Raw genomic sequence first — 13,715 nt, 5'->3', positions numbered from 1 at the left:
TATACCATTTAACAATATTGATTATTTTCATATAAAAAAATTATATTTAAAAATAAATAGAGCAGAATATATTTTTAATCCATTAAGTTTAGAATTAGTGTTTATTTGATCCTAGATTCCAAAACATATATTTTTAGTCCCTAAATTTTGAAAAATAGTTCTAAATGATCCTTAAATAAATTTGACCGTTAATTAACTAACGGAAGTTTTACGTAAGAGGTGGCATATACGTTTGATGAGGTGTGCAACTTTACTAATTTCATATTACTTTTTGAATAACATTGATTTTTTATAATTACCTTTATTCTCCCCATCTCCCTTCCTCCCCATTTTTCTGCTACTCTCTTCTTTCTCATCTTCTATGACTATCTTTCTCTCTTCTCCTCTTTCTTATTTTCTCTATAACATTCGTCTCCTTTCATACCGCTGTCATTGATTCTCACTGTATGTGTCATCATTCCTTTGTATTTAGAAAACCGAATAGAATGAAATGATGAAAAATAAACTATTTTAATAGACCATCGACGGATTTAGGGGGACTCAAGCCCACTCAATTTGATGCTCATTATAGAATATATGTATATATAGTACCAATACTAGTAGTTGGCTAGTGGTAAAATTGACTTTTAGTTCCATCTAGATCAAGGTTCTATGATAAAGTTTTGCTTCATTTATAATATTTAAGTAAAAGATGGTATTGGAAATTGAAAATTGAAATCTTTTAGAATTTGGAAAGTTTCTTTGAGATTATGTGTTTATAATTTCTGTATTACTCTTTTAGAAAAAGTTAAAGCTTTAATAAGATGAAAAAAATTCTGATTCTCACTTGGTGTTGAAGCCTCGAAGGCCGTATTCAAGTGAGAAGAAGCTGGAGATTTTTTTTTTTTTAAAAATATTTTATTTATGAAATTTTAAAGATTAATAATCATCCAAAGTATCATTTTATATATGATGTTTGGAATAGCATTAGATAAAATAAAAATTTCAACAGACATTGGGTAATTTTATTTTTGGGTTGGGTTGGATTTTTTCTATTTTTGTTTGATTAGGTCGGGTCTAAGATTGAATAAAAATAAAATTAGGTTGACCCAATCCAACCCCAATTACATACATATTAATGAAGGTATATATATATTTATTTTAAAATGGATGATTTTGTGAAATTTGTATGTTTTTCTTTTAGAAATGTTTATTCTTGTGTAAAATTTGTAGTGAAGATCATTGATATTTGATATGTAAGAATTGAGTTTAACGAGATTGTAGTTATTAGATATATATGGTAGATAAATTTAAGCATTCTAAATTAGGAAGAAAACAAGTAATAGTCCGAAAATTCAATCCAACCCAAAATTTGAAGGTTGGGTTGTCATTTGGATTGCCAACCGACCTATCCAAATTTTCGGGTTGGTAAAAAAATATACTACAACTCAACTCAACCTAACTCATGTACACCCATAAAAAATATGAAAGAAGGAAGATGAAAAATGAAAGACATAACTATTAGAATGAGAAGGACGAGGTTGGGGAAGGAGAGAAGGGGAGGGCAGAAAATTTAAAACTAAAAAAATCCATATAATCTAAAAAATAACATAAGGTTAGTAAAGTTATCCACCTCATTTAAAACATGTCACTTCAACTTAAAATTTTCAAACCTAACTCTATACTTCAGGGACTAAAAGTGCATTTTACCTAAATAAATTTATTACTAATATTATTTATAAATTATACATTTTTCTCCCCCCAAAAAAAATATACATTATCGTGTATGAAATTGCTACTATTATTAAAAAAGAAAAAAAGAAAAGGAAAAAAAAATGTTAAACCGCAGTTAGAATCATCTCAAAATCTTCCCGCCATATTTCCGCAAACAAAACTGAGACGTGCGAGGCGCTCAGGTCGTCGATCATTGGGAATTTGTGAGAAATATTTTCAAAGTTCTTGCGGTGAGTTTGAGTTTGATGCATAAGTTTTTTGTTTCTGATCTTCGTTTTTGTTTGCCCTAGCTTTTAGCGATGCAGTGGTCGCCCTGTGCAACCTCTCCGCCAGTCGTTTTGGAGTCCGTGTTCTTCGATTGAATCCTCTCACACAAATGAATCCTACAGACAAACAACAAATCTCAGCTCCCAAATAAGTTTTGGAAAATCACGAGTCAAGTTTTTTCAGGTAAAAGGAAGTTTTCTTCGTAGTTTCAACAAGCTGAAGTTCGTATGATTTGATTTTTGAATTATGCTAGAATAATAAGTTTTAGGAACTTATATTTGTACAAGCCGTATTTAGATCATGTGATATTCAAGGGTTTACGAACTCATATGTAGCTCCATATACCAAATCCAGAGTCAGGGATCTCCGATTTTTTTTCTTCACACTTTGTTATTGTAGTATGACAATAATTAAGTCTGTTTAGATCTCAAATTGATATGTTCTTCATGCTATCGTGTTAATTATTCAATTTTTTGTATATTGTTCTCACAGTGTTTGGTTTTTGCTGTTTTCTTAATGTTGTAATATTTCTTTATTGACAATGAGTTGTTCGCTTGATATAGTATTCATCTTTCCGAACCAATCAAAATATGCAGAGAATTATCTTGCGCCTAGTGTATAGTTTGTTTTGGGATCAGTTCTGATTATTTGAAAACTCAACTTAGAAGATTCAAGACTCAGAAAACATTCTCCGTTTGTCAGACAATGTACGCTACCATAACATACATATTTCATGGTGATGTGGTTTTTTTTCTTTTTCACTGTTATGTGAGATCTTTGGGTTATGATAGGATTTTTAGAGGGATTTAGAGGTATTGGAAAGGAATTTGGTCTCTTACTAGGTTTCATGCTTCTCAATGATAATAATATTGATCTTTGATTTGTTTGGGTCTCCCCACCTCTCTCTCTCCTTCTTTTATAGGCTGGAGTAGATTTTTAAATAGTTAGCTCAAGTTTTGGTTTGGATCATTTTACCAGGTTGTCTTTTACTACTTACTACTGTTAGCCGTATCTGTAAACATTTGTGAATATATATCTTATCATTGTTTTCTTTTAAGAAGAAAGAAATTTTTCATTAGTAGATTGGAACCAAGTTATTTCATACCTTTCTGGAAGCAGTACTGGATGTCCTCCTTCGCTAAGCCTGTAAAGGTGTATTAGATCATTTTCCACTCGAACAACTATAACAACCCTGTCATATGTTAATTTACCTCTAAAAATTGTTGTTGTTGAGGTTCCAAAATACGTGATTCTCCTTGGTAGATCCCATATCCATTCCCTAGGAACATGAATGGGGTTTTTACTTGTTTCATCATCGGCAAAAACCTGCATTTGAGTTGATTATGTTTAGTAGAAACATTATGGATAATGGAACAATTCCAACATTAAGTCTGACTAACCTCGTTGACTTGAAAATATGTCCCGTTTAATGGAAATTTGCCTCTCATGGCTGTTCTACAGGGTATCTGGAAGGAAGTCGTTCATATATATTGGTGGTTTTGCAAAGTAGTCAAATAATAACAACTTGGTAGTTTGCTTTTTCACTTACCAAAATTGTTCCACGGACTGTTCCACTGTTTTGTTCCCTGGCAATGTTGCATGATGAACATGATCCCGCGGTACAAATTTCTCCCATTTCCTGGTACGTGCATCTTGTATTGGGTGGCTCAGATGCATTTACAGTTTCACCTGAAAACATTGATTTTTACACTTTGAGCGCTGGATCTTCCAGATCACTGGAAATTGGATTTGTCCTTCATAATACTGACATATTGAGATTTGCACGTTTTCAGATTACACACACACACACACACATTACATTATTCAGCCAGCAATACCTGGTGATAATATGCACAAAAGGTACGGGCAAGGATCATTTGGCTCTCGTCTTTCTAGCTGTAGACAGATAGTTAGAAATAAACTTCTACACCACTATAAATGAAATGGTTTTCCAGCCGGATGAGGGGTAAAGTATTTACCTCTGATAGAAGAGGATGATTATCTGGAAGTTCATAGCTGCATCATAGAAAAAGAAATTATTTCTACAATAAAGCATTTTTGGCAATTGAAATTAGTTTCTTTTCTTTTATGTGTTTTAGTGAATACTCATTTCTACAATATCTAATTCTTCCCACCCCCATTTCTACAATAGAACCTGTTAGGCTAATGTGTACCCTTTCTCTTTTTCTTGGATTTATAATTTGTGTTGTTCTAAAAACCTTCCCAACCCCCTTACATATACAATGCATACCAAAGATTTAATAACTCATATTATCCCACAAACAATAAACCGAGATAAAAATATTTTTATACATAAATCTAGTTCTTTGGTACCTCACACTACTATTCCATAACAGATCTAGCAAAAGACTAGGGTTAAAACGCTATCAAAAGCTAATTTGAGCTTTAAGTGACAATTTATAACTCATATACAGCAACTTCATCAAGTAAAAATTGGCACATAACTCACATCTCAGCTGTCAGTTTTGTTTGTTATTTTGAACTATTCAGGAGCTATTTTTTGTTTTGCAATATGTTTCAGACTAAAACTCAAAGTTTAAAGGTGTACTTACGCTTGATGCTCTGTCCTCAAGCGCTCTATATGCTTCAGTTTGCGCATCGGGATGGAAGCAGCTTTGGCGTGCAAAGGAACCAAAGCTCTAGTGATGTTATCGTCCATGCAGTTCAGTGAAGTTGTTGTAAATTGTCCAGAGCTAAGTCTGATTATAGGAACATCATCAGAATCATACTCATATAAATCTTCAATATCTGTCAATTGTGATTCATCGTATGCAGGCTCGGGTGATGGAGGCGCTTCAATGATGGGTTCACAATTGCTGGTATGGTATCTTGCTCCTGAAAATGGATTGGCATCGTTTTGGAGTACAGTGGCTGGATTCATTACTTGAGCAGTGCCTTCAAAACTTTTGTCTGGAGCCACTGTGCTTACTATTCCTTTCTCTTGCAGTCCAGGTAATGCAAGCCTTGCACTGTTTTGATTTATAGGACCCCGGCCAGAGAATACAATAATAGAACCTATAAGTCTCTATAATCTTCACACAAACTCACAACACTTGGCTTCCATAAATTTATTTTCTAGTTGTTTTAAAGTTTTCCACCACAAAATCAACATTTTCATGTGGAATAGGAAAATGTAAGCTCAGATCAGTTAGTCTCTCATTGCTCTAGTTGGGAACAAGCATGAATCGTCAAAACTTCCAAATATGTTTTACGCACAACTCAATATAAAATGTGCTTTAGTTTATAATGTGAAAATCCGTACCTTGCATATGCGCTAGCATAATGCCGACAATCTGCCCTCAGTGGACAAGCATTGCAGTTCGGTTTCCTCTTCGTGCAAAAGACCTGCAGATAAATGTTCAAGGTATATAATCGAATACTTGAAAGGTTTTATATAAAAACAAAATTATATTCTATTTGTTAACTCTTGCTAGGAACTTGCGATTTACCTTTCCAAATGTTATCAGTTGATAATGAAGTTCATACCTGTAGTGAAAACCTCAATGTGTGAACTTTTGCTTGTTCGATGGTTTTTATGAAGTACATAGTTATGTTATGGTCAAAAAAAAAAAAAAAAAAAAAAAGAAGAAGAAGAAGACGAAGAAGAAGAAAAGGAAGTACGGACAGAAAATAACAGAAAAAGTGTTTAAAATTACAGAGTTGGTTGGTCAAGCATACTGAGCCTTGGCCATAGATATTTCTGAACAGAATCCATCATAGGGAACCTACATAAAAGACATGTTAGCCTCTCTTTAACGGTCATTTGAACAATGATTCGTTTTGATATTCTATACTTACGTCTCGAGAAGATGCATTTGAACCTCCTCAGGCAGCGGTTCAAGAGGAACCCATCCCAGTCGAACTGCGATTCGACCAACGTTTATGTCCACCTTATTTAAAGAACAAATAGGAGTTATGTATGGAATATCTATCTTACAAATGATTAGTTCATATTTTACTTACTGGAAAGGCAACTTGTTGAAGTGCTAAAAGCCTTATGCATTCTACACTTTTCAATCCTAGCCCATCTATCTCCAGTAGATATTCCCTTCAGGCACAAATAAGTAATAAATATCAAAATCTGAAAATTAAATTTTAAGAATAAAATTACTTTTGTTGGAATATTTAAAAGAATTTCAGCCATCAAAGAACACTTACTTAACATCCTTTGAAGGAGCATGTCTAAGCCATTCAAGGTCAATGCGACCATGTATTCTTGCTGTTCGATCGAGAAAGTCCTGTATGAAAAATAATAGACAAGGCAAGTCAGAGGCCTTGGCCTACAGCCTTAAGTTTGTATGCACTGTCATCCCAATCTTTTTATTTTTAATTTCACTTAAGTTTCTGCTAGAGGTGTTCAAAAAACCCGATGACCCAAAAAAATCAATCAATCCAATCCAATCCGTGCGGTTTGGATTGGGTTATTAACTCATTTGGGTTGCGTTGGTTCAAATAAATGAAAATTTTATGGGTTGTGTTGGTACATGGGTTCACCTAATATAACCCAAACCAACTCGAATTTATTATTAACTTTAAAATATATTTTTTTATTACTTATAACACAATTATTTATATACATATTGATTTTAATTTTATTTAATTTCAATATTTTTTGAATAATTTATTTTTTAACAACTCTTAAATGCAGTTTCTTTGCACTATAGAAAAATAATTTTCACTATATAAATTGAAATTGAATTGTTAATCTTAATTCAATATATGAAAATAATTAAATTAGATTTTTACATATTTACGTTTTGTTTCTTTTTAGAACAAAATTTTAAGATTAACTCGAACCGATAAATATTTCATAGTTGAGTTCATTTTTTAATAAGAGTTATTTGGGTTGAAAAAGTTTACAACCCGAACAATTGGGTTGGGTCTAAAAATTTTTTCAATCTAACCCAACCCAACTCAACCCATGAATACCCCTAGTTTCTGCCAAAGTGAGCTTGGCTCAGTGAACCAAGCATGTGTTTCCGTCCCTAGAGGTCGGAGGTTCAATCCCCTACCCCGACTCACGGTTGTTGTACTAATAAAAAAATCTCACTCGAGTTTTAGACCTTGATTCTTCCAGCTATGATGTTATGCTGGCCACGTTCCTTGATGGCATCTGCAATCTTGTTAGGTTCTGCAGACCGAACTGCTTCCCAGTCCACCGAATCCAGGTGATCGCAACGTCTTGGCTCACGGACATGATGCATTCTCCTCATACTATCCCATTTTTCTCGTAAATGATTCCAGTCTACTTCTTGCTTCATTTTACTCTTTTTGGCTTTCCCCCTAGAAATGCCAGTCTCTTTTTCATCATTAAGATGATTAGGATTTCTGTCTTCCGAATATCCTTTGGCCTCTTGCTTTTCACTCTCTTCGGCTTCATTGGTACTATCACTTGCTTGAATCACACTTTCTTGACTTTGGACCTTTTCAACATCAAAATCTAATTTCTGAGATGAATTGTCAATGTCACTTGAAAGCTGAGAATCAGCTTCCATTTCTCCTTGATGTGTGGTTTTTTTTATTCCATCCTTTATTTGTTCATTGCACTCAGAACACAAGCAACACTTAGCATTGACATGACCAGTGGGTTGAATTTCTTGATTTTGAAACTTTAAATCATCTGCCATTTCTTCACAATGGTTAGAATCCTCAGCACTATTTTCAAGTTCACTCTTTGATTTGCTAATGCATTCTGAGCAAAAATAGCACTTCCCTAATGCTCTCAGCATATGCATTGTGTTGCCGAAATTTAAGTTTTTGGAATTTGGTTTTTGGTCTCTCCAATCCACCTCTTTGGATTCTGAAGTTTTATTTTCTTGATTGCTTCCGCACGACGCTGTGCCATTTTGACTACTGCTATAAGGTTCTTGCTCAAGGGTTGATTTATTAGAATGGAGCACTGAGTTATCTATGCCGGCCACATTCTTAGACAAACAGGTCTCACAATCATCTTCCAAACATGTGGACACGTTAAGTGTTAAATCACGACTTCCTTTAACTGATGACCCCAGACAATCTTGAGATGAAATTACATCATTCACAGACATTAATTCTTTAGCTTCTTCAGAATCCACTGCTGCCTTGTTATTTTCCATCATACTACCATTGTTGCACAGAAAAAATCCTTCATTTATCTGACTCGATTGTTGGATGCAGAAAATCTCCTCGCCGTGATAATTTTCTGTTTCCGGGAGAGGGAATGTTGCAGCAAGTGTCATATAAGCAGAGCTGTGAAGAACAATAAAAGTATTAAGATATCAGCTTCATTTGGTACAGTTTGACTGGTGCTAGAAATCATCATCTAGAGGAAAAGGTTAATTCTTCACCTTGAAAGATGGTCAGAGACATTTTGAGTTAGAAAAACACCAACCACAGAATCCACGACCGAACCTTTCCATGGCGAAAAACGTCTATCACCTGCACATTAGAAAATTCTGCTTATATACAAAGGTTCTGAGCATTTATCGAAGTGTGCAACGTATGACAAGCACACTATCTTTTTTGCCTTTTTCTAAGATTAGTTCGTAACTAAGATATTCCAGTTCTCCTGCCTAAATAACAGATATGCAACATATTATGCAATAACATGAAATAAGCAGTTACCTAATATTACATGCATTATAGCATTAAAAGCATTTATCCGTCCGCGGAAAACTTCCCGCTCATTGTCCCACCAGCTATCGTCGATTTTTTCTTTATCATAATTACTGTCATTTTCATATAGTACCTTCCACACAGTAATATCTCTTGGGTCAAGGTAGACTCTATCCAACTCTTTTTTCTTAGTTGAGTGATGGAGAACTATTGCTCCTTGCATCCCATGAACAGAATTTTGATTGTGCTCATGCTTGCTGTTTTTCTTTCCTCCTTTACGCGCATATGGAATAATTTGCTTCTCGTGGACCCAATCAGTTCCTTCTTTCTGTGAAGGATGTGATAGACCAGTGTTGTTATTAGTTCCCACATAAGTGGAAACATTTCTGAACCGTGCTTCGTTGTAACGACCATCAACAGCATATGGAACCAAAAGCCTCTTACGGAACGAATCCATTTCTTCTCCTAGTACACCTTTATTGTTTGCTGGACAAAAACTATTATTAGTGCCTTTATTGTAAAAACTATTATTAGTGCCTTTATTGTAAGGAGCAAACTTGAACCAAAAGAAGATACCTCTTGTTTCACCTGTAAGCCTGATATGTTCATGGTTGTTCCTGATTCCTTCCCTATTGTTCCATAATACCATACTGAGGGTGGGTCTCAATTGGTTTGAATTCCCTATTAAGATCATCACATAATGTTTTATCAGTAGATTGATATCATTAAACTTCAATCTTTCTCAAAATTAGTTTGAATTTCATTTGGGATCATTAGAATAAGAATACTCAAGAACACAAAGAACAATCAAAGAACACTAAACGATAGATTTATATTGCAATATCAATGAAGAAACTACAATATACTATAGCCTTTTGAGATGGTTACTCTCCCAATATTTCTCACGGGAAATCTCTACAAAATCCTTCACTGCCTTCCTCTCATCCCACTCCCACTACTTATAACTAAAAGTCATAACAAGCATACTATCTAATTACTAACATGCTCTTTCTAATAACCGTACTAACATTTACTAATAATCCTACTATTTTTCTATAACCAGAGATCTTACAGAATCTTGGTAGTGAAACAACATACCACTTGGTCTGGCTGAAAGAGTGAAGTCCTGCTGCCTGGGCAAGTTTCCTCCATTACCTACATTATGAAGACCTGAAGTAAGATCAATTAACCTTTTGCCTTGTATTTATTTCCCATATTGGGTTGAAAAGAGGAAAGAAGCTGTCTTAAATCAAGACATTTCTCTTGGTTTTTTTTTCATTGGTGCCTAACAGTAGCAACATAATAGTTTGCTACTAAAAGAACATTGAAGTGAACCAAATTATCTGCCTTCTTGAAAACAAGAGAACGGTGTTTGCTGCAATAGTGTAGTACCTGTTATAGTTCTAGGAATTGAGAGGCCTTTCTCTGGGGGGTCCTTTTCACTTCTACCATTGATAAGCCTTAAATTAGTTAAGAAATGTTTGATATCAAGCCATTCCATTGTTAGCTGCTCATTGTATTTACCTGCAAGACAAATACTGTCAACATTTTGCCCATAAGTTTTTTAAAGATAAGTTTAAATACTATTACTGAAGTGAAGTCTTACTTAATTTTTTGTTATAAAATAAATTCCTCATCTTCTGTGGGCCCCCCTCACTTCGCACATCCGCAAACTTGGAATTAGCTTGAGTGAGTGATGTTTGAGCCGATCCTTTTGTTAGTGGCTCTTCTCTATTGACTGTAAAAATACAAAGTTCTACGTTACATTCTACAAGAGTCATAACCTTGTTGCATTCAAGACCTAACACGCAAATGGAATATGTATATATTTTGAATTGTCAAAAAGACTCAAGCTAAAAAGAAATTACTATATGTTATGGAAGTTCCTATAGATGGATCTCTCCCATTAACTTGAGAGATGGATGTTTGAGCCAATTCTTTAGTTAGTGTTTCTTCCTTATTGACAGTAAAAATACAAGGTTTTACATTACACGCTACAAGAGCCATAACCTAGTTGCAGTCAAGCCCCAACAGGCAAATGATATATCTATATATATATATATATGTATATGTATATATGCATATATTATATTTCGAGTCGTTAAAAAGACTAAAGCTAAAAAAAAATTACAATCCATTAAGGCAGTTCCTATAGATGTATCTCTCCCATGATATAGAGAGAGTGATGTTTGAGCCAATCCTTTTGTTAGTGTTTCTTCCTTATTAATTGTAAAAATACATAGTGCTAAGTTACACTCTACAAGAGACAGAGCCTTTTTGCATTAAAGACATAATATGCTATATATATATTGAATCATAAAAAAGATTCAAGCTAAAAAGAAATTACCATCCGTTAAGACAATTCCTATAGATGTCGCTCTCCCATTAGCTTGAGAGAGTGATATTTGAACCAATCTTTTTGTTAGTGTTTCTTCCTTATTGGCTGTAAAAAAAAATACAAAGTTTTATATTACATTCTACAAGAGTCATAACCTTGTTGCATTCATGACGCAACAGGCAAACGAAATATATATAATATTTCAAATTGTCAAAAATACTAAAGCTAAAAAGAAATTACCATCTGTTAAGGCAGTTCCTATAGATGCCTCTCTCCCATTAGCTTGAGAGAGTGATGTTTGAGCCAATCTTCTCGTTAGTGTTTCTTCCCTATTGACTGGAAAAATAAAAAGGGCTACATTACACTACAAAAGCCATAATCTTGTTGCATTCAAGACCCAACAGACAAATGAAATCTAATCGTAAAAAATACTTAACCTAAAAGGAAATTACCATTTGTTATGGCAGTTCCTACATATGTATCTCTCCCATTAGCCTTTAAATCAATGGGAGATTGACAAGCAAGCTCTTCTACTTTTGTGCCCCCATCACCATCTGAAATATCATAAAAAAATTTATTCAGGCATTTAAAATCTAAAGTGCAATATGATCTAGAACCTTAGAATAGATTACCTCTACTGCTACAATTTGAACTGGCTTGAGATTTCTGTTGATTCCGCGGTCTCTGTATCTGCCACCCTACAATAGGAACAATGTCATTCCCATTAAAATTTTCTGTTTTTTCTCTCTCGACGACATGTTCATGGAAGTTTCTTGGCAATTGATTACAAACTGGAAGTTCTAATAATGAAGCTAAGTTGCAGCATCTTCTAACCATTGGAGTCCTTTCTCTCTTCATGAACAAGAATGGCAGTAATTTCTTACTTGATCCCCTGTCTTTTTCTCTTGTAAACCTTAATCCATATGGTTTTTTCTCTATTGTTTTTGTTAACATTCTCTTTGAACTCCTCTTTCTCTTGCATTCTTTTGGTAAACAGAAGCTTTCATAAAGCTTTTCAGTCAAACCAAATGCACTCTTTGAATTATCCTCCTCCCCTTCCTTTGCTTCAATAGCAACAACTTCTTCAAAAGCTTTCTCACTTCCCAATTCATTCTCCACTACGACTAAATCTCCACAACTATCTATAGCATCGACTTGATCATTCTCGGCTTCCTTTGCTTCAATGGCTGCAACTTCTTCAATAACTTTCTCAATTTCCAGTTCATTCTCTACTACTAAATCTCTACAACCATCTATCGCATAGCCTCGCTCGTCCTCGGCTTCCTTTGCTTCATTGGATGCAACTTCTTCAATAACTTTCCCACTTTCCAATTCATTCTCTACTAAGACTAAATCTCTACAACTATCTACAGCATCGACTCGATCGTTCTTGGCTTCCTTTGCTCCAACGGCTGCAACTTCTTCAATAACTTTCTCACTCTCCAGTTCATTCTCTACTACTAAATCTCTATAACTAACAATAGCATTGACTTGATCATCTTCCTCGGCTTCCTTTGATTTAATTTTAGCAACTTCTGTTAGATCTCTGCCATTAACTATAGCATTGAGTTGATTATCATCTTCCAAAAATTTGGTGTTCTTAGTAGCAACAAGTTTTCGGGTTCTGGGTTTTGGTAAAGGACGAATTTTTTGAGTTCGTGGTTTATTTGGAGTCTTTGGATTTGGGGTAACTTGTTTTTGTTTTGCAGGTGTATTTGATCCTTTGTTCTTTCTTTTTCTGCCTTCTCCAATCACTTTTGGTCTGTACATTTTTTTTCTAGGCTTCTTTGTTCTGGTTAACTCTGTTTCATTGCTCTGTGGTCTCTTTCTTTTAGCTTCATGCTGCAATGGAGTTGAAATGCTTGGTTCCATTTCATTGGTGAATGGAAGAGATGTTTCAGCCATTGAAATGCTGTAACTCAAAACCACTGCCAATCAATTGAAGAAGATGAAGAACATTGAATTTCTCTTGATGAAGAAAAAAAGGGTGATTATCAGATTACACTTGGATTTTTTTCCCCTTTTGGTGTTATTTTCAGGATTTTCGAGTTGGGTTTTCTCTGTAGAACTGAAATCGCAGGGGAATCGAGAGAAAATCTTGGTGGTTATATATATATATATATATATATATATTTTTTTTTTTGTTTTTGTTTACAATCGCATGGAATCTAGAAAAAATCTTGGTTGTTATATGAATAATTTTTTCTTATTTTATTTTATTTTCTAAAATAAGAATATATTTTTGAAGTTTGGGTTTCGTTTTTTATAGTAAAGTTTTAGAGGATGTGGCTCGGCTTTTATGGTAAGTTTCAGAGGATGTGACTTGTTTTCTTCTAATTGTTAAAAAGGTTTTAATTATTATTATTGTTTTTTAAAAATGCACTGAAATAATATGTTTTGAGTAGAAAATTTAAATTTTCGGTGTAAAATTGAGATTTGAAATGACGTGAAAATGACTTAAAAATAATATATTTTTTTAAAAAACTGTAGCCTAAATTGCATCCAGTGACATTTTTTATTATAATTTTTCTTTATATAGAAAATGCTACACAAGAATGAGGTGATATTGTTCATGATATTTTGATCACGTCATTTTAGTTCACTGTCACACAATCTTTTGGATATTTGTATGAAATTTCCCAAAATTTTTGGTTGAAAGGTTGTTTTGGACTTTTTATGAATTTTTTTTTTTGAAGTTGTGTAGGTATATTTGAAATAAATGAAAATTTTAATAGTATTGGTTACAATATAGCCTCGTTAAAATAGGAAAAAATTCCCTCTC

At 33.9% G+C, this 13,715-nt stretch overlaps 1 protein-coding gene across 1 annotated transcript; it reads right to left on the bottom strand.

Annotated features, from left to right (window-relative positions):
• Nucleotides 1-1,703: 1,703 nt before the first annotated feature.
• Nucleotides 1,704-12,838, bottom strand: LOC120088204 (transcriptional activator DEMETER-like). Its single transcript, XM_090305882.1, has 27 exons — nt 12,454-12,838; nt 11,566-12,195; nt 11,386-11,487; nt 11,174-11,269; nt 10,945-11,038; nt 10,464-10,561; nt 10,202-10,351; nt 9,988-10,119; nt 9,694-9,765; nt 9,172-9,276; nt 8,605-9,069; nt 8,328-8,418; nt 7,065-8,229; nt 6,160-6,239; nt 5,965-6,049; nt 5,800-5,891; nt 5,658-5,726; nt 5,451-5,487; nt 5,264-5,346; nt 4,554-4,970; nt 3,960-3,996; nt 3,819-3,876; nt 3,530-3,669; nt 3,381-3,446; nt 3,192-3,306; nt 3,086-3,124; nt 1,704-2,096 (listed from the first exon to the last, which is right to left on the bottom strand). The coding sequence occupies exons 1-27, from the start codon at nt 12,836-12,838 to the stop codon at nt 1,930-1,932; spliced, it is 5,070 nt and encodes a 1,689-aa protein (XP_090162008.1). The 3' UTR covers nt 1,704-1,929.
• Nucleotides 12,839-13,715: the final 877 nt, after the last annotated feature.

The sequence above is a fragment of the Benincasa hispida genome, chromosome 10 (genome assembly GCF_027475165.1).
Source record: "Benincasa hispida cultivar pf3 chromosome 10, pf3_genome.v1.1, whole genome shotgun sequence".
NCBI classification, from domain to species: domain Eukaryota; kingdom Viridiplantae; phylum Streptophyta; class Magnoliopsida; order Cucurbitales; family Cucurbitaceae; genus Benincasa; species Benincasa hispida.
This window is presented reverse-complemented; position numbering and strand designations above follow the sequence as displayed.

Excerpts from the sequence above, each read along its gene's own strand:
- LOC120088204 (XM_090305882.1), bottom strand. The coding sequence starts at position 12,838 with ATGGCTGAAACATCTCTTCCATTCACCAATGAAATGGAACCAAGCATT. Across the intron at positions 10,120-10,201 it reads ATTTTATAACAAAAAATTAA|GTAAATACAATGAGCAGCTA; the intron begins GTAAGACTTCAC and ends TTTGTCTTGCAG. Across the intron at positions 6,240-7,064 it reads TCATAGCTGGAAGAATCAAG|GACTTTCTCGATCGAACAGC; the intron begins GTCTAAAACTCG and ends TTTTTCATACAG.